The sequence below is a fragment of the Gordionus sp. m RMFG-2023 genome, chromosome 5 (assembly GCF_954871325.1).
Source record: "Gordionus sp. m RMFG-2023 chromosome 5, tfGorSpeb1-WG-v2, whole genome shotgun sequence".
NCBI lineage: Eukaryota > Metazoa > Nematomorpha > Gordioida > Chordodea > Parachordodidae > Gordionus > Gordionus sp. m RMFG-2023.
This window is the reverse complement of record NC_088779.1, coordinates 30519168-30539772: the sequence shown is the minus strand read 5'-3', so window position 1 is coordinate 30539772 and position 20605 is coordinate 30519168. Positions and strand designations below refer to the sequence as shown.

Below are 20605 nucleotides of genomic sequence, written 5' to 3'. Positions count from 1 at the left end.
GCTTGCGAAGACTAGATGAGGATCTTATACCTCTAGACTTATTTTTTTTTCAGTCCATATTTACATATATAATAAACTCGATTATATTTATATTGAGCTATAAATGCTTTGCTATAAGGTTCCTTTAATAAGTCTGATTTATTAATAACTATGTTAAAAAAAAAATTCTTTTTCATATATAGATATGGCATCGTTTAATTCATGTATAGAATTAAATTTAGTATTAAGATATAATGACATAATTAAAATAAATATATAAAACTATAGTGTAAAATATATTAATATGAACCTGTTTTTAAATCTTTAGCTTCTTGAATCAATGATAAATCTTTAGCTTCTTGAATCAATAATAAATCTTTAGCTTCTTGAATCAATAATAAATCTTTAGCTTCTTGAATCAATGATAAATCTTTAGCCTTCTTTTATTTTCTAAAATAAAATAAAATTTATAATGTAAAATATATTAATATGAACCTGTTTTTAAATCTTTAGCTTCTTGAATCAATGATTAGCTTCTTGAATCAATGATTAGCTTCTTGAATCAATGATAAATCTTTTCTTTTATTTTCTAAAATAAAATAAAATTTATAATGTAAAATATATTAATATAAACCTGTATTTTTAAATCTTTAGCTTCTTGAATCAATAATAAATCTTTAGCTTCTTGAATCAATGATAAATTTGTAGCTTCTTTTATTTTCTATAATAAAATAAAATTTATAATGTAAAATATATGAATATGAACCTGTATTTATTTTTTAAAATGGAGTTTAAAAAAGGCGCCAACGGGGCAAATATCCTTTACGACCTAAAAAATTTGACTGGAAATTCAAAAAAATCGCCTCAGCATCATCAGCTCCAGAATAATGTTTCTTGATTGACATGAGCACTTTTTCAAAAAAATATCATTATAAAAATTACATTGATCTAAATATACTCTGATATGTAAATACATTATAATCGAACAATATGATCTGAAAATACTCCACAAATAAGCTTAAAGGAGTATATAAAAAAATGGAGTATTTTTAAAACGTTACACCGGCCCTAAAATTTTTTAAAAAAACACCTAAGACAGGCATGAAAATTTTATTTTAAAAAAAGCCGGGCCGGGCCTGAAAATTTTTAAAAAACGAGTCGGGCCTAATATTTTTTTAAAAAAAGCCGAGCCGGGCCTAAAATTTTTTTAAAAAAACCCAGGCCGGGCCGTAAAAAAATAAATAATACATTCTAATGAGAAATAAAATTTGGAATAAGAATTGAATCCAATAATTTTCTTGCTTCTGAGGAAATATTTCTTTCAGGCCATTGTGATATTTCAGTAATAGCAAATAATTGGCTTAAACTCCTTAAAAGCTGTTACTGCTTGATGGCAGAGACTCTATCTCGTTGGACAAGGTTGCAATTTTTTTTTCCCTGTTGGACAAGAAGTTTCAGAAATAATAATTATTTGACTATAAATTTGAAAATAGTAGATTAATATTACGCCACTAAAAATTTGAAAATAATAAGTAAATATTCCGCCGGAAAACTTGAAATCGAAATTAATTGATAAAATAACTTAGTAGATAAATTTGATAATAAATGTAATTAAATATATATTTAATATGAGATACGAATAAATATTAAAAATATAAATTAATATAAACAATAATATTTTTGAAAAATATATCCGGCATCTGCATTTTTTGGCTTTGCCTACGCGAATGATACGGTGAGTTCAAAAGTTTTGCCTCACAAATGAAAATAAAAATTATGTTTATCCTGAAATTTGAGAGGTACAATCTACAATCTTGCCATGTCAATTGACGCATTAGTTTATGGAAGGCAATACTTAGGCTGAAAGGATAAAAGCTGTGTGAAGTAGGCTAAAAGATATATTTCTTAAATTAGAAATTTGGTAGAAAGAAACCCCTACAAAATGTTTTAAAGAGATTTCACGGAGAATTAAAATTTTAAAGTCGTTAAACCGCATTGTACCGCCTCTTAAATTAAATTTAATGATTTTTAAATAAGAAATTTAAGCTTAAGCAATGACCATGTGTTGCAACTATGTGGGGTCCCTTAGAAGAAAGCTACGTGATCAGTCAGTTTTGGCATGTTTAAATCTTGAAAAGATTTGCGGGTAAATCTTTTTTAGGCATGGATAATAAAACTAAGGGGAATTATTTATGATAGGATAGGGAATAATTTCTGCCATGCCTTAGTAATATATATTTTTATGTTATGTCGTAGGGGTTTAACCAGTGGCGTAGCTAGGAATTTTCCTTAGAGGGGGTCCACATATAAAAGCCTAAGGGGCTTCGCCCCCCAGACCCCCTTTTACGGGCCTTCGGCCCTTTGCCCGGCCGGGTTTATTTTAAAAATCATATTGGCTTTTCTTATAATATAAAAGTCCTAGAATTATTAATTATTTTAATTAGTGTTGTTAAACGGCTCGACTTGAGCTGATTTTTATAAACAGCTAACTCAATATTTTTGCCAAAAAATATTGTTCAAGCCTAGAGATTTCTCGAATAATATGAAACTTGTATCTCCATGAGCAAAATTTTCTGGCTAATATATTGAGTTAGCCATATCGGCTAAAATTGAGCCATTAACCACTAATTTTAATTAAAATAACACATTGACATAATTTTAATTAAAATAACACATTGACACAATTTTATTGATATACGTTTCATTTTATTACACTTTTAGAAGTTATTTACAAATAAAAAGAGATTATTTAAAATATAAATATTATATTGATTTAATTATAAATATTATATTGCTTTAATTATAAATATTATATTGCTTTAATTATAAATATTATATTGCCTTAATTATATATATTAGTATTACACATATAAATTGCTTTAATTATAAATATTATATTGCCTTAATTATAAATGATATATTTTATAATTAGTAAACACATTATAAATATAGATTAAAAAATAAATGTTTTTTTTAAACTGTAAATTTAAGTGGATATCCTTCAAAGTGAAAAAATCAAAATTGTGTTGGCAATATTTTTTTACCAATATATGATAGATGTTTAAAATTAATATTGAGAAACCTAGGCTAATAATCATAGATGACATGTTAGCTTTGGAACCAACTTTTGATTATTATAAGTATAAAGTAATAGACTATATCACTTGTAGTAGGTGATGGTTCTAAATGATCTAGTATAATTGGTTGTCTATTAACCCTTAGGTTTCTGGAGTATGTGGGTTGCTAAGATTTTAAATAAATATAATTTAAATAAGACTAATACCTGACATGAGTGGAACTTCATTTCCATTTAAATTCTCCCTAGATTTTTTAGATATATCTAAAATTTTAATGTAAATATTAATAAGTAATTGATTACATTACATTTATTAGATAGTGATTTGTTGTGACTTAGTGTATTTTTTTGTTTGTTATCACTATTTTTTTTACCCCTTGGTGTGAATATTAATTGAGATATTCCTATAAAAATAAATTAAAATAAAACAACATATTAGATAACCTTTAAATTCTAAATTGATACAGCCTATAATATTTTGTTGACTACTATCATTCTTCTTCAATATGATACTTGATATACCTAAAATTATGATATAAATATTTAAAGGTAATAGTTAACATTACTTTTACTAGGTAGAGATTTGAAGTGATCAAGTGTATTTAGCTTATTTTTATCATAATTTTTTATAGAGTATCTAGGTATTTCTAAAATTTAAATGAATACAATTAAATAAGGTCATATAAGTTCATAAAATACCTGAGGTGAGTGGTAAATTGTTGCTTATGGTATCAAGTTCATCATTAAAATTTTGATTTTCTATATTAATTAGTGATTCATTAAATAAGGTCATTATAAAATACCTGATGTGGGTGGTAAATTGTTGCTTATGGTATCAAGTTCATCATTAAAATTTTGATTTTCTATATTAATTAGTGATTTGGTGTGTTCATTTTGTTGACTATCATCATTTTTATTAAATGTAATACTTGATATATCTAAATCTATAATAAAAAATATTTAAATCTTAATAGATTATATTAATTGTACTAGGTAGTGATTTTATATGGTCTTTGGGTATATAAATGAGTGTATCAAGATCATTTTCTTCCCTCCTACGTTTGGGTATATCTTATAAATGTCAAAATATTTTGGTTAGCCAAAATTATTTAAAATAATAAATTACCCAAAGTGGTTTGTACTGGCAATTTTAATTTAGTTAAAACTATGACTAGGTGTTTAATTTTAAATTCTAAAATAAAAATAGTTAGCTATTAATTTTAAATATTTTTTATATTAAATGTTATTTTGACCTGGTGTATTTACATCATCCTTATTATTTTCAATAGAGCCTATAATGCATAAGATATTAATTAGTACACTGGATTAAATATTTTTTAACCTCAAAAGCATGAGAAAGTAGATTATGCACTATTTTATTTCATATTATTATTTTCGAACCATATCTTCGATAAATTATAATAAATATTTTTTTAAATATGCATAAATAATATATTATTATAATTTATTAGATTATTATCAATGACTTTAAAATAATATACAGAATAATTTATATATATATAAAAGTAATAATATCCTTCCACAAATATCAAAACCAGAAAAATATAAATATTCATGGTATTTATTTGATATAAAGTCACTTTTGAATCTTTTGAACGAATAATCTAAAAAAAATTTCTCTGAGGGGGGGGGGGGGGTTGATTATGCACTTTTTTATTTCATATTATTATTTTCGAACCATATCTTGGATAATTTATAATAAATATTTTTTAAAAATGCATCAATAATATATTATTAAAATTAATAGATTATTATCAATGACTTTAAAATAATATACAGAATAATTTATATATATATATTTAAAATTAAAAGTAATAATATCCTTCCACAAACATCAAAACCAGAAAAATATAAATATTCATGGTATTTATTTGATATAAAGTCACTTTTAAGTCTTTTAAACGAATATTCTAAAAAAAAAATTAATTGCTCTGGGGGGGGGGGGTCCAAACCCGAAACCCCCCCCCCGTAGCTACGCCACTGGGTTTAACTAATCCAGGGCTATTCTTCATTGATTATAGTTTTAGCGAATTTATGAAGCAACCCACCTTTTTTATTAATTTTTAAAGGCTTTATTTTGTAAAAGTCGTATTCGGCAAATATAGAGTAACCCAGTGAATAAGACATTTTCGCAATTAATTTTTGTGTAATTCTGAATTCATTGTTTAATTTTTAATTTATTAAAATACACATATATATATAAATGAATATAAATTATGAGTAGTTCAAAATTTTACGGCAGTATTTTTTTTTTAAAAAAATTTTCGACAAAACCAGATTGTTTAAAATTAATAAAAACGAGAGCTATAAATAATTAATTTTAAAAATTTTACCCTAGATGATATCTAGTTAAGCTATAAATTTCTATTAACTATTCAGTTATAGATTCGTTTTTAAGCAAAATGTGTATTTTTTTAATGATAAATATATTTTCTAAAAGCAAAAAAATATGATATATAATAGCTGATTATATAAGAGAAGGAGAGAGGGGTGTATGTTAGATTTTCACTATAAATTTTATTGGATATCTATAAGTTCACATACAAACCTTTGGCTACGTTATATATTATAAAGAATAAATTTAGTCTTTCATTTTGTTTTTGATAAAATTCCATATATTTTCTATAAATATGTTGAATTATATATTTTAAATTATTACATTTTTACTTATTTTTCTCCCATTAAGAGGGGGGAGGCAGAGAGATAGGGGGGGGGGTTGTTTCTTACAGATCAAAATTAAGAAAAATTTAAGAATTGGTTAATTATTTTGTGATTTTTTTTAAAAAAGGTCTAATTATATCTTGTTAAAACAAAAAAAAAATTTGTTATTTAAATTACTTTTTTTTTATATTACAAATGATCTTCAGAAGTTTATTTTATAAAATTATGAAACTATTTATTAATTTTTAAAAGTATGGCTTTCGAAATCGCCCAAGAGGCATTCTTTGGATATTATGATTAGTTTTCCTTTAAGAAAAAAAAATGTTTGTACCATAGACTTCATTACGTAAGTTTTATGATCGGCTATATTTTTTAAGCCAAATAATTTATTTCTCTTTCAAAATATATATTTTATCAATGAAAGACTATAGATTAAAAAAACGAAATAAAAAATTAATTATGTTTTTAATAAAAAGGGAAGGGGGCAATTATGAAAAACATAATTGAGTCTAAAAAGGTTAAATAATGATATTTAAACATTTCAATTTGCAATCTTTGTCTCAGGAAAAGAAATTCTTTGGCTTCCAATGTGTTGTTTCGTGGGCGAAAGTTTTTTTAAAAAAAAAACGAAAGTGTTAAGGGCAAAATTTTCATTGGTAGATATGGCAATTGGAGTAAACATAAAGTTACCCAATGTTTTGTAATTATTTATCTTTTATGTTTCGATTTGAGCAAGTGTTGCTATTGATATTTGTAGAGAAAGGGGTAAGACAGGTATAATCCCAGTTAAGAGATGACAGCCCACAAAATACTTGTGAGGGTATCAGATCTAAGACTATTCTATGATAAAAAGCTACAAGGTTCTAGGATATTGGAGATTCGAGTTTTTTTTATAGGAATAGACCGAGTAGTTTATTAGTTGACGAATAGAACTGTTGAAGGCTCTGGCATTTAATACGATTTAACCCATTTATGCCCGTAGTATTATTATAATGTTTAACATCTATTATATACTAGTTTCGGATCCTAAGAAAAACAAACTAGATTTATAAAAACAAATTACTGGTGTAATGAATTGTGGCAACGTATCCATACAATCTTTTATTATATAGGTTATATGAAAAATGGAAAGAGAAAACAAATTTGATTAGGGTTCTGAGAAACTAAAGTGAAATATTTTGGAAGCTGGAATTATTCATTTTCAAAATCTCTATAACACTTTTAAAACAAAAAGGTACATCATGCGCCATGAAAAGGGAGAAATAATCGATATCGTTAATGAACACATTAATAATTCTATGACCAATCTTGACGATCCCGTTTAATCAGCAAGTTTTCTTTCACGTGATATAGGGAAATGCAAGCAATTAACAATAGTTCTTCTAGATACTTGAACATAAACAGGGAACAGGTGAATATAACTGATAATCTTTTCCACTAAATTGAACATTTTTTGGGCTTCTTTCTGTATGCGAAAACTTTTAAATAATATTTTAATAAATTGCTTTTGTCTGGTGTTAACTCGTTAAAATTGTTTTGTTTATTGTAAACTCATTGCGAATTAGAAAATCAAATTTTCAAACGAGGGCTTCAATGGGTGAAAATATTTTATCAGATCAAATCAAGGATCACGAATCCCAAAAAACACGTCGATAGTCTGCACCAATGGATTGAGATAAAAAATCGTATTGGCAAAAAAGATAAAGCTTGATAAAGTACGCTGAACAACTAATAGAGGATGATAAAAATGCAATAGCATGCAATTATCTATCTTATTTATTAAATAAATTATCTACTGTAGTAATTTATATAGGATCTTTTATCATTGTTAGGGTAATATCAATTTTGTTTAAAATTCTTCAAAAAAAATTCAGGAGAGCCTCGCGAATGCTTTTATTAGACAAATGATACCAATAGTCATCATTAAATGCAAATTATATTCGTTTTATGAATACAATTGACCCTAATGATTAATCAGAATTCTTGTTAATTATACAAAACAATTCTCTTTTTTTTGTTTTTAAGTAAAGTTAATAAATAAATATTCAAAACAATAGGGCAAAGGTTACGCTTAATCACAGATGACCCAAAAGAAGGCTTCTACCTTCGACAGAGAATATCTACTGAAATCTGCCGCTAACTGCATATCCATACATGGGTCGATAAGCCCCGTTGATCATACCTAATTAAATGTTTAATTATTATTTTATTTAATATAGTTTTAATATAAATTTTATTTTACAAATAGTTTTACATGTTATTTTAAATATAAATAATTTTTAAAAAATAAAAGAAATGAGATTTTTTTTAAAAAAAAAAAATTATCATAAATATTATTTTTTTAAAATTTTTTAATAATTATATTGATTAATTCAGCGTCTACATGACAGTATATTCACTGGATGCAAACCCCCCTCAAAAATATATATCTACCCTCCTAATATACCAAAGTTATCCATAGATAATTTAAAAATGTGATGGAAAATTTTCTAGATTATTATAGCCTACCCCCCAAAATGCCTACCCCCTACCCCTTTATAGATATTAGGACGCAAACTGTTCCTACCCCCCCCCCCCCCCGCTCATGTAGACTCTGTATTAATTACTAATGTTGTAATTAATTTTTTTTATAATTAATAAAACAACTATATATAATTATTAAAATGTCTATGGATAAAATTGGCTGAAACTCTACATATGCTAGAATTTCAGGTTAAATCGGATTTTTAAAATTTTTTGAATCACCCTCCGTAAAGGATTTAAAATCAAGAGATTCCGAATTCCCACTGTCGACATACTTATATATATATAAGTGAAATTTGTTAGATTACAAGTAGTTAAAAATTTTAATATTAAAATAAAATATTTTTATTACTTTTTTTTATCTATTGTTTTATTCCCTGTCTACCTTTAACAGATATTATATAAAAATAAATTTATCAACATCATTTATATAAATAAAGTAAATTAGTCTTATAACTAGAGCTAACGCCCGTGATGTTTAGTAAAATATACTAAAGCTAACACCCGTGATATTTAGTAAAATATACTAAACCTAACACCATGATAATTAATAACTTTTTATCACGTGACAATTCATTTTCATATGATAACCCGCTTAATTTAAAAATATATTTTAATGTTTCTATTTATTGAATTAGACAAAGTTAGTAATAATTTTTGTAAATTGATTAATTAAATATTAAAATTATATTTATAGATGATACATTTAGGAGCAATATTTTCATTATATGATTCACTTAGTAGCATTATGAATATGAGCAGTCATGCCTAGTTAATTTATATATTGCAAGGTCTACATTGTTAAAAGCTCCCCATCCTGAAGAGCTCATAAATCTTTTTAAATAAAATCTTTTTAAATAAAATCTTTTTAAATATCAAAAGGATAATTTTGTATATTACAACAAACCAAGAGTAAATTTTAAGGTTTGGGGTATAATGCTAGTATCTTTTGTCATTGCATTTTTAACAAAAGTCTTATTTGGTTGTAAGTTGTAATAGAAACAATTAGCCTCAAAGGCAATTAAATATATGATGAATTTTATATATATATATTATTAATTGTGTACGACGATTGTTTGTTTTGTAAAAGATATATATACGGCGGTATATAATATAAAAAATATTTAAAATTACAATAAAATTTGGTATCACTATAATGGTGCAGTCGATAGGATGGAGAAATATAATATAAAGGAGTGCAATATGGAAATTTATTTATCAAGGATGGAATTCATATTTAAAATCGCAAAAATAGAAGATAAAAAATCATTTTTATTAGCGAATATTGGATTAGAGGTTTATTCTAAATTATTTAATTTGTGTTTGCCAAAGACATTCGAGGAAATATCATATTATGACATCATTAAACTTTTAAAAAATTATTATATGAACAAGACTAATTTCATGTTAGAAAGATACTATTTTTTTTAAAATGTAACAAGAAAAAGATGAAACCATCTTAGAGTATATTAATAAATTAAAGATAAAGGCAAAGATGTGTGAATTTAAAGATATGTATAATACAGTATTGCGGGACAAATTAGTGTCAGGAATTAATAATGGAAAAATATTAATGAAATTAATTAATACGCAGGACTTGACATGGGAAAGTGCAATACAAATCGCGACCGCAATGGAAACTACAGAAATGATGTTGTATGAAAAATTATCTGCAGGGAAGGAGATAAATAAAATCTCAAAAACAGTAACAAGGGAGCAGTATGACAAGTACAAACCAGTATCAAAATTATGCTATTGTTGTGGATTAGGAGATCACATAAAACCTAAGTGCCCTAATTTGAATGCCATCTGCCATAATTGCGGGATAAAAGGACATTTACAAAAAGTATGCAGAAGGAATCGCGGGAAGAAAGAATATATTCGAACGATAGATGTTCCAGAAAATGAGCGAGAAAGTTTTGAGGATTGGGAATTTCCAAAGGAGTCTCGAGAAAAATTTGAGGTGAAATTATTGATAGATAAAATTTATATTAAATTTTTAATTGACACAGGATCGGCAGTCTCCATTTTGAATAAAGAAGACGTTTACCGTTTAAAAATACCAATAACAAAAATGGATATTATTTTAAAATCTAATAATAATGTAATGATCAATATTAAAGGTAAATGTATATTACCCGTTAATTATATGAATAAAGTTATATATCATGAATTTATTATTGTAAACAATGGGATTAATTTGATAGGTAGAAACCTAATAAACAAATTAAAATTAATAAAAATAAATCAATGTAATATAGTTAATGAGGTTTGGGAGGATAATATTGCACATAAATTTTCCTTATTATTTACTAAAAAATTAGGTTTACTAAGAGGGTTTAAGGCCAGTTTAGCGGTAAAATCCAACCCTCAGTTTCAATGTATGAAAGGTAGACCGATACCATTTGCGTGGAAGGCAAAACTCGAAACGGAATTACAACGACTGGAATCCATGGGAGTTTTAGAAAGACTAAAATACTCGAATATCGCTTCTCCGATTGTGCCCATATTGAAGAAAGATGGATCTTTACGAATTTGCGGTGATTTCAGACAAACGGTGAATGTAAATATTTTGATAGATAAATATCCTTTACCCAGAATTAATGATTTATTAGCCACACTAGGTAATGGGTGTAAATATACAGTATTAGATTTATCCGAAGCGTATTTTCAAATAGAGCTAGATGAGGAGGCAAAAAAGCTGTTAGTAATCAACACGCCTAGTGGATTGTATCGTTTCACACGACTTCCGTTTGGGGTAGCCTCAGCGATTTTTCAACAAGCAATGTATTCATTATTAAAGGGGTTGGACGATATAATAATTACGGGGGAATCAATTGAGAGTCATAAGAAAAATTTGATAAATGTATTAAAGACGTTAGAAATAAACGGTATGAAATTAAATCTAAAAAAATGTGATTTTTTTAAAGAAAAGATTGAATTCTTAGGTCATACCGTTAGCGAAGAGGGAATTACGACAACAAATAAGAATGTCAATGCAATTTTAGAAGCACCGTTACCTAAAAACGTTAAAGAATTACAAGCTTTTATCGGTATAATAAATTATTATCAAAAATTTATAAACAATTTTTTGACTATTGCCGCTCCATTATATAGACTTTTAGGAAAGATGTGCCATGGAAATGGACAAATAATGAAACAATTGTAATTAATAAATTTAAAAAATTAATATCATAATCTGGAAAAACCGATAATTCTAGCTGCTGGTGCGTCTCAACATGGAATAGGATCAGTTATATCTCATATCATTAACAACGAGGAAAAACCGATTGAATACGCGTCTCGAACATTAAATGCTGCCGAACGAAATTACAGTCAGATAGAGCGTGAGGCTTTAGCAATTATATTTGGATTAATTAAATTTAAGCAATATTTAATTGGCAGACATTTCATTATCATTACTGACCATAAACCCCTAATATCGTTACTTAATCCACATAAAATAATAACAGATATGTCATCAAGATTAGTAAGATGGTCATTACTACTAGCAAATTATGATTATGAATTGCAACTTCGAGGGACAAAAAAAAATAGTAATGCGGATATGCTTTCCCGGTTTCCAATTGGCGGTAAACCATCTGCTTGGGAAGAGTTAGATATTAATTTAATAGTATCGGATGCTCCACAATTTATTTCAGCGTTAGATATAAAAGCACACACAAAAAATGACCCGGTATTATCAAAGGTTACACGTTATCTTACAACTGGATGGCCAAAGAGAATAGAGGGAAATCTAAAACCGTTTTTTCAGCGCCGAAATGAACTCACGATGGAGGCAGGGTGTATATTATGGGGCTTAAGAACCATAATTCCAAAAAAATTACAAGTAAATATTTTGTCTTTTTTACATATGGGGCATCAGGGTTATACTAAAACAAAATTATTGGCACAAGAGAACGTTTGGTGGCCGAATATTAACGAAGATATCAATTACACGGTAAGAATTGTGAATTATGTCAAACAAATAATCCTGGCAATAAAACGATCATAGGGAAATGGCCCTCAGCAAATAAACCATGGGGAAGAATTCATTTAGATTTTGCCGGACCAATTAACGGAGATATATAAATGGCCTGAAATACAAAAAATGACGACGAATAATTTTACTGAAGTAAGAAAATTGTTGTTAAGACTTTTTGCTATTTTCGGTTACCCCAATACGATTGTTACGGATAATGGCCCCCCATTTCAAAGTAGAGAATTTAGTTTATTTTGCAAACAATTATCAATTAAAAATGTATATAGTGCCCTATACCACCCTAGAACCAACGGAGAAGCGGAGCGATTAGTACAAACTTTTAAAAATTTTTTTAAAAAACATAATGATTATAATAAAATACAAAATTTTTTGTTTAATTATCGAAATACGCCACAAATAACCAAAACAATCACCAAGTTCAATTATGCTTAAATTTCAACCCATAGGACCTTTACAATTAATAAAACCAGTTTATCCTCATCCATATATACCTCAGTTACCAGGTTTATAAATGAAAAAATATATGCAAAGGATTTTAAAAAAGATAATTGGATACCAGGTATCATCGTTAAAAGAACAGGACCAATGACGTTTTTAGTTGAAACTAAATTAGGGGTATGGAGAAGACATATTAATCAGTTAAAACATAGGTTCGACAACTCTGATTTAAAAAATAGAGAGGAGGGAAGAGAAGATGCAAACTACACCACAAATGAATGAAAATGAGCCTATACAAAACGCAATGACTAAAGACATTGATCCAATACAAGACTCAATAAACAAAAACACTATCATAAATGATAAGATGAAAATCGACAGTAATGAGCAAACGGTGGTAGAGAACGAAAGTACAAGCAGCCGTTATCCAAAACGGATAAGAAAACAATTTATACCGTTTCAAATCGAGAGCCCAAAAAAGGAGAGAATATATGTAATAGAAACAATTAGCCTCAAAGGCAATTAAATATATGATGAATTTTAAATATATATATATTATTAATTGTGTACGACGATTAATTGTTTGTTTTGTAAAAGATATATATACGGCGATAAAAAATAGTTAAAATTACAATAAAATTTGGTATCACTATATGAGTATAGGCCCATTTTGATAGGTAATATTATTTTGCTGTCTAGAATTATTAATTTATTATATATAAAATTTAATTTTGTAACTTGATGATAAAATAGAGCTCAACTTTGGGTTTTCAAGTGTTAAATTTGGTTGTGAGTGGATGCCCATTTTAATTGGTAATATCTTATCATCTATAATTTGAAAGTTCTATTACTGATAAATCAGATTTTCTGGATCTACCTTTTTTTTTCATTTTGAGTGGTAGTTTGATACTTTTTAATTTTTGGAGAGTTTCATCAATATCTACAATTTTCTTAGTCTTAGGCATAATTGATATTGATTTTATGATTGGGATTGTTACATTTGTATCTATATTCCATATTTAAAAATTTATTTATATAAAATATAATCTAACCTTGTATAATGTTTATCTTTGGAATAACTATGGGATTGGGAAATATACTTTGATCCACTTCAATGACATCAAAATATTTTCCAGCTTGAACTATACTATCAAGTTTTTTTAGTTTTTCAATAAATACATCAAAAATTTCTTGAGGAAGCTGAGATGTTAAACTTGAAAAGGGCATCAATATTCGGCCGTGACTAGAGCTAACGCCCGTGATATTTAGTAAAATATACTAAAGCTAACACCCGTGATATTTAGTAAAATATACTAAAGCTAACACCATGATAATTAATAACATTTTATCATGTGACAATTCATTTTCATATGATAACCCGCTTAATTTAAAAATATATTTTAATGTTTCTATTTTTTGAATTAGACAAAGTTAGTAATAATTTTTGTAAATTGATTAATTAATTATTAAAATTTTATTTATAGATATGCCTATAGATGTATAGAACCTCCATAGTCCATACAAGCAATTCAAATTCGGAATTAGACAAAGTTAGTAATAATTTTTGTAAATTGATTAATTAAATATTAAAATTTTATTTACAGATGATACATTTAGGAGCAATATTTTCATCATGTGATTCACTTAGTAGCATTATTAAAGAATATGAGCAGTCATGCCTAGTTAATTTATATATTGCAAGGTCTACATTAAACTCCCATCCTGAAGAGTTCATAAATCTTTTTAAATATCAAAAGGTTTATTATTCTTATAAATGTATAGAACCTCCATACAAGCAATTCAAATTCACTAAAGATTGTTCATTTATATATAGTTACAATAACCATTGATTGTAAAATATTTATAAAATATTAAAATTTTATTTATAGATATGCTTATAAATAGAACCTCCATACAAGCAATTCAAATTCACAAAAGATTGTTCATTTATATATAGTTACAATAACCATTAATTGTAAAATATTTATAAAATATTAAAATTTTATTTATAGATATGCTTATAAATAGAACCTCCATACAAGCAATTCAAATTCACAAAAGATTGTTCATTTATATATAATTACAATAACCATTAATATTAAAATATTTATATGTGCCAATAAAATATAAACAATTTGTAATAAATTTTGAATTTTATCATGTTAATTTAAAAGAATGTAACCAATCTGGCCTAATTTTTTTTTGCTCAATCATAGCCCATTTTTTTCATACTCTAATTGTTTTGTCCCAAACTTAAAATTTAAATATAAAAAGAACCAAAACATTTTTTTGCTTATTTTCTTAATTTGTTTTAATATAAAAAGTTTTAAGCCATACAACCAATAATGATATTTACAATTTTTATCAGAGACCAATACCCAAAAATAAAATTTTTCTAAGTATTTTACACATTTATAAACTGACAAGATGGTTCTGCTAATTTTTCTATTATTTTAATTTACATAACTTAATTTTAAATGAAAAGCAAATAAAAGATAAAATCTAAAAGGTATATATCTTTTTTGTTAAATATATTTCTTTGCTATTTATTTGTATTGGAGAATATGTATTAGTATATTGGCTAAAAAAAATAACTTCAAATAGTGTATAATAATGTACTTTTATTTGTGTATATAGACTAAATATTTATAAAGATGTATTTATAGTAAAAAAAAATATAAAAATTACTTTTGTGTATAAATATAAATAGATAACTAAAACTTTTATAGTAAAAAAATAAGACTAAAAAAAATATTCTCATAAAATGGTTATATATATAAATATATCATTTACAGGACAAAACTAAATTATAATGATAATTTTTATTCTTTATATAAATGCAACAGAAAAATTTTTTTATTTCAGGAATAATAAATAAAGGGTCAAAGGCAAGCCATTTGTCATTATAAAAAACAAACACTCTTGTTTGAAGCAATGTTGAGACACATGCAATTTCCACATCTGTTGCCCATGTGCCACTGCAGCCCATTTTATTCTTCACAATGTAATCAGTAGTTTTTATCCCTATAAATCCAGAAAAGTAGTTGGAATGTTGCATCATAAAAGAAATAATAGCCATCCTGATCATCTCATGATATTCCTCATTATTGCTAATCTCCTTGCTAATACATCTATAATAAGAATTAGTAAGATAATTTAAGTGATAATATAAAATACCTGAATAAACAATTTCCATCACCTAGGACTTGGTCGACCTTATCGGGATCCCCTAAGTTTGTGGATGTTAAATTTTGAGAATTTTGAGGTGCATTTAAGGTTAGGCCTAAAATTTCAGAATGATATTTTTTCCATTCCAATGTTGTTGGCTGAAAAATGAATATTGGATCTTGTGTAGATTGAATTTTTTCTAAAAAAGTTAAAATCATTATTGTCACATTATAAATTTAAAAGTACTGAATGAAGTTTTGAGAGGTCTATATTTATGTGCAATTTGATCCACTAAAATTTAATTTTATAATAGAATATAAAATCTCATAATCATACATATCACATTTGGTCTAGGTAGGTAATTTTCTAAAAATGGAATACAACCCTTTTGATTGGTATTAGAATGTGCTTTATTTACTAAATAAATAAAATAATTTTGTATATTACAACAAACTAAGAGTAAATTTTAAGGTTTGGGGTATATTGTTAGTATCTTTTGTCATTGCATTTTTAACAAAAGTCTTATTTGGTTGTGAGTATAGGCCCATTTTGATAGGTAATATTATTTTGCTGTCTAGAATTATTAATTTATTATATATAAAATTTAATTTTGTAACTTGATGATAAAATAGAGCTCAATTTTGGGTTTTCGACAAGTGTTAAATTTGGTTGTGAGTGGATGCCCATTTTAATTGGTAATATCTTATCTATAATTTGAATTTATTATATAAAATTTAATTATGTTACTTGATGATGATAATTTCCCCTTTTTATTTGAAATTCCTATTACTGATAAATCAGATTTTCTGGATCTACCTTTTTTTTTCATTTTGAGTGGTAGTTTGATACTTTTTAATTTTTGGAGAGTTTCATCAATATCTACAATTTTCTCAGTCTTAGGAATAATTGATATTGATTTTATGATAGGGATTATTACATTTGTATCTATATTCCATATTTAAAAATTTATTTATATAAAATATAATCTAACCTTGTATAATGTTTATCTTTGGAATAACTATGGGATTGGGAAATATACTTTGATTCACTTCAATGATATCAAAATATTTTCCAGCTTGAACTATACTATCAAGTTTTTTTAGTTTTTCGATAAATACATCAAAAATTTCTTGAGGAAGCTGAGATGTTAAACTTGAAAAGGGCATCAATATTCTTTGAACTTGTTTAAATTTTTCATTGGTTGACAAATTTTTTGTGCATGGAAAATCATGATGTTGGGAAATGTTTAAATATGACTGAGACAGAGAAGAATCTTCAGGTGACAATATTGAGCTATCCTGTGTATATTTTTTAGTCCACCTCTCTCCACAGAGATGATTAAGATAAATATCCAATTTTAAGGCAGCATGAAGTGCTAATATGTGGCGACAAGGCAGCTTTATGCAAGTCAAAAAGCCACATGCACATGATTTTAGTGTAATTTTAAATTCTACACCCTTTTCACAGACCAACGCATGGTTTAAAATAGTATCAATATTTAATAGATGTATTTGATTATGAAATGAGATTTCATTTAAAATAATTTTAAAGGCATATGGTGTTAAAAGAATTGAATACAAATTTTCTGGAGTATAACATGCGTAGGTGACACATGGTAGCCTCTCAATACACATTATATTTCTGTGATGCCTTTCAAAGGCTTGAGAACTAACTACTGTTGATAAATCTGAAAAAAGATCATTTAAAGGAGAATATTTATTTACAACTCTTTTAATTTTTTGATTAAGAGATTCTAAACGATTGTTAGTAAAATTGAGCAGATGTGGTGACTCATTTCTCCAATATATCACCCATTCTTTTCTAATAAAGTGCCAATGTGTATTAAAATACAAAGAAACTAAGGGCAATTTTAAATCTATAAGTTTCTCGTAAAGATAATTGTATACATCTTCAGTCTTACTGTATACCATTTTTCCTAGTATTTCCAGCACTGTTTTAACTTCAGATGTAGTAATTTTTCTCTTTTCAGCTGTAATCTCTCTTTTAAATATCCTCAAAGCATGAAAAATACATATGTGAATATTTACTGCTGGGAAACTTTCATAGAAGGCACTTCTATCTGCCATATCTTTATCAGCCACAATAACTTCAAGCTTTGTTAAATTATTATTATGATATTTCATAATATCACACATTTTTTTACACATTTATAGCTTTCACTTTGTACAAGCCAAAGTGGGGTCATTCCACATCAAATGAGCAAAAAAAATGAGATTTTCGGCCGACCCCCTTCGATTTTTTTAAAATTTGGTAAGCAAAGAAAGGTCGATGTAACTAAGAAATAGCCAAAATTTTAGCCTCCTAACATTTATATTTTTGAAGATATTAGGGTTCAAAGTGTCAAAAATGACGTATTTTTACCATTATCTGCCTTCATTCAATTAAGCATATCTTAAAAACTACATAATTGTAAATAACAAATTTAATATCAAAATTACATACAAAGATTCTACTTTTAGATAAAAAAATTTTTTTATTTTTTTTCCCAATTTCCGGTCATTTTATTTAATATATAAGGACTAAAAACGATTTTTTGGAAATAATACGACCTTCAATTTTTTTAAAAAATTTAGTAGACATTATTAAACTCTTCCTTTATATTTATAAAAAAAAATTGGTCTGGGACGCGGCCATCTTCATTCTCAAAATCGATAAAAATGTTTAGAAAAGTGTATAAATATATTCCCGAAAGGGGGCGTCTTTGTATAAAATTATATATTAATCAGTTTTTAATGGTTTTTCTTGGACTATTTGATATAATTTAAAGGATTATTCATCTTGTAAGTGAAAATAACAATAAATGGGGCTTTCATTCAATTATAGAAATTGTCTAACGATAACAGAAATTCAATTTATTACTTTATTTATAATTTATTATAAAAATTTTTGCCCATATAACATATATTTAATAAATATTAATAAAATATGTTTAATTAAGTTTCGAGTTCTTGAATATATGAATCAGAATCTTGTGCATTTCATATATGGCGCCCTAAATATTAAAAAAATTACTATAATTTAAATTTAAACTTACTTTTAAAAGATTCTAATTTTTCGGTAGCGCATTTACTTTCTTGTGACGACAATGTATAGTATAACTACGGCCAGTAGCATTTAACAGTGAAACTAATGTTAAGATATGACATTTGGGCAAGCAAAGAGTGTCGTCTATCTTGGAAATGTAAAGGAATTTGAAGGTCCGGATGGGTGTAGAAACTTTATATATATTTCTTCCTGCTTTTGATTTTTCACTAAAACAAAGCTAACCACCAATTAGAATCATAAAAATAAGTTAGGTATCATGATATTTCTTCAATAATTATACTTGCATCATTATAAGATAACTATTCCAAAGTACTTTCTATTAAATTGGAATATATTTTACTTTTAAATTATGTAGATCTGTTGGAATCAAGGTGTATTTTGTGTGTTCCAGGTATAGATCTAGTTTTTGAAAATCTTTCCCTGAGTAATAGATCTTCGTAATCATAATTTATTTTGGTCATCTATTCAAAATATATGACATTAATATTTTCTTTAGCTAACTCGTACAATTCATATGATGTGTACTTTGAGTAAGGCCTTGTAAACTAGCTCTAGCGGCTAATCTTTTAACAGTGCCACCAATCCCATCACAAACACTTTTCCCGTGTGCTGTAGCAGAAAAATGCCATTTCGCCTGTACCCCGAAATCCATCTCATGATGGCAAATATTAATAAAATTTTTACGTTTTTGTACTGTGCAGCGGATCCACCGAAAAATAAAAAATTTTATTAATTAAAAAATTTAGCAATGTTTTTTTAAAATTATGTACTGCTATTGTATTGTGTTGCAAAGATTCGGATATCATTACATAATTTAGGCAACAAATATTGGCAAAATTATCTTTATAATATATAACAAAAGGGTGAACAGTGGATTGAGCCCTATTCCAATGATAATTTTGTACTTCATCCTAAAGTATAAAGCTATAGTTTTCTTAAAAATCACAAAATTAAATATTGGTCTTCGTCTAAGTTCAATTTAGATTGTTTTGATACAACGATTGTTGCGTTGAAATAAAAAAATGATAAAGATTCCATTTATTTTAAAAAGGCATTAATAAATTCACCTACTGGTTTGGTTATTGTTTCAAGGGTGGTTCTATCTACGGATAGCCATTGTTTGTATGTTATAAATTCGATGTCCTTAGAACGAAACAATATTTCTATTTGATCGCGTAAATGTGTTGACCCTGGACAATTATCACATTTGCCCATATAAATGGATGGTTGAGGCGAATTACAAATTATTAAGTGTAAAATATGTTTGTATGTTTTAAAGGGCAACATATCATTGGTTAAATTTGATCCAATGATCATTAATTTAAATTTTGGTGGTAGCTGCAATCACATACATGTGTACCACTACCTTCAACGAGTATACAATTTTTGGGCGAATGCTTGCGAATTTCGAAAAACCAATTTTAACATCAGGCCTCATTTCTTTAAAAAATATATAAATTTTTTTCAAATTATCTAAAATTAATCTCTTATGGTATTCTTTTTTCCGTCTTTGGTCAAAATCGAAACGCAATCTTTCTTGTCTGGTATGATTCTGCTTATTTCGTCCATACAATAAAATTCTTGTACAATTTTAACTGTATATTCGTCTATAGTTTTTCCAGGCTTGGGGTTAGGTGTTGATAGAAATCAAAATACCAAGAAATTTATTA

General features: G+C 26.5%; 3 protein-coding genes across 3 annotated transcripts; all 3 read right to left on the bottom strand.

The window, feature by feature from the left end:
* Positions 1-745: 745 nt before the first annotated feature.
* On the bottom strand, positions 746-5203 carry LOC135930344 (probable basic-leucine zipper transcription factor S). Its single transcript, XM_065467127.1, has 12 exons — positions 5125-5203; positions 4309-4347; positions 4182-4247; positions 4046-4126; positions 3859-3999; positions 3755-3814; positions 3622-3702; positions 3500-3577; positions 3364-3459; positions 3263-3319; positions 3144-3222; positions 746-889 (listed from the first exon to the last, which is right to left on the bottom strand). The coding sequence occupies exons 1-11, from the start codon at positions 5201-5203 to the stop codon at positions 3191-3193; spliced, it is 810 nt and encodes a 269-aa protein (XP_065323199.1). The 3' UTR covers positions 746-889; positions 3144-3190.
* A 10142-nt stretch (positions 5204-15345) lies between these two features.
* On the bottom strand, positions 15346-16725 carry LOC135929687 (uncharacterized). Its single transcript, XM_065466382.1, has 7 exons — positions 16617-16725; positions 16487-16576; positions 16324-16443; positions 16206-16286; positions 16116-16160; positions 15879-16068; positions 15346-15832 (listed from the first exon to the last, which is right to left on the bottom strand). Exons 1-7 carry the CDS (start codon positions 16696-16698, stop codon positions 15487-15489), a joined length of 954 nt encoding a protein of 317 aa, XP_065322454.1. The 5' UTR covers positions 16699-16725; the 3' UTR covers positions 15346-15486.
* A 130-nt stretch (positions 16726-16855) lies between these two features.
* LOC135930343 (uncharacterized) lies at positions 16856-18025 on the bottom strand. The gene has a single exon (XM_065467126.1). It carries the CDS (start codon positions 18023-18025, stop codon positions 16856-16858), a length of 1170 nt encoding a protein of 389 aa, XP_065323198.1.
* Positions 18026-20605: the final 2580 nt, after the last annotated feature.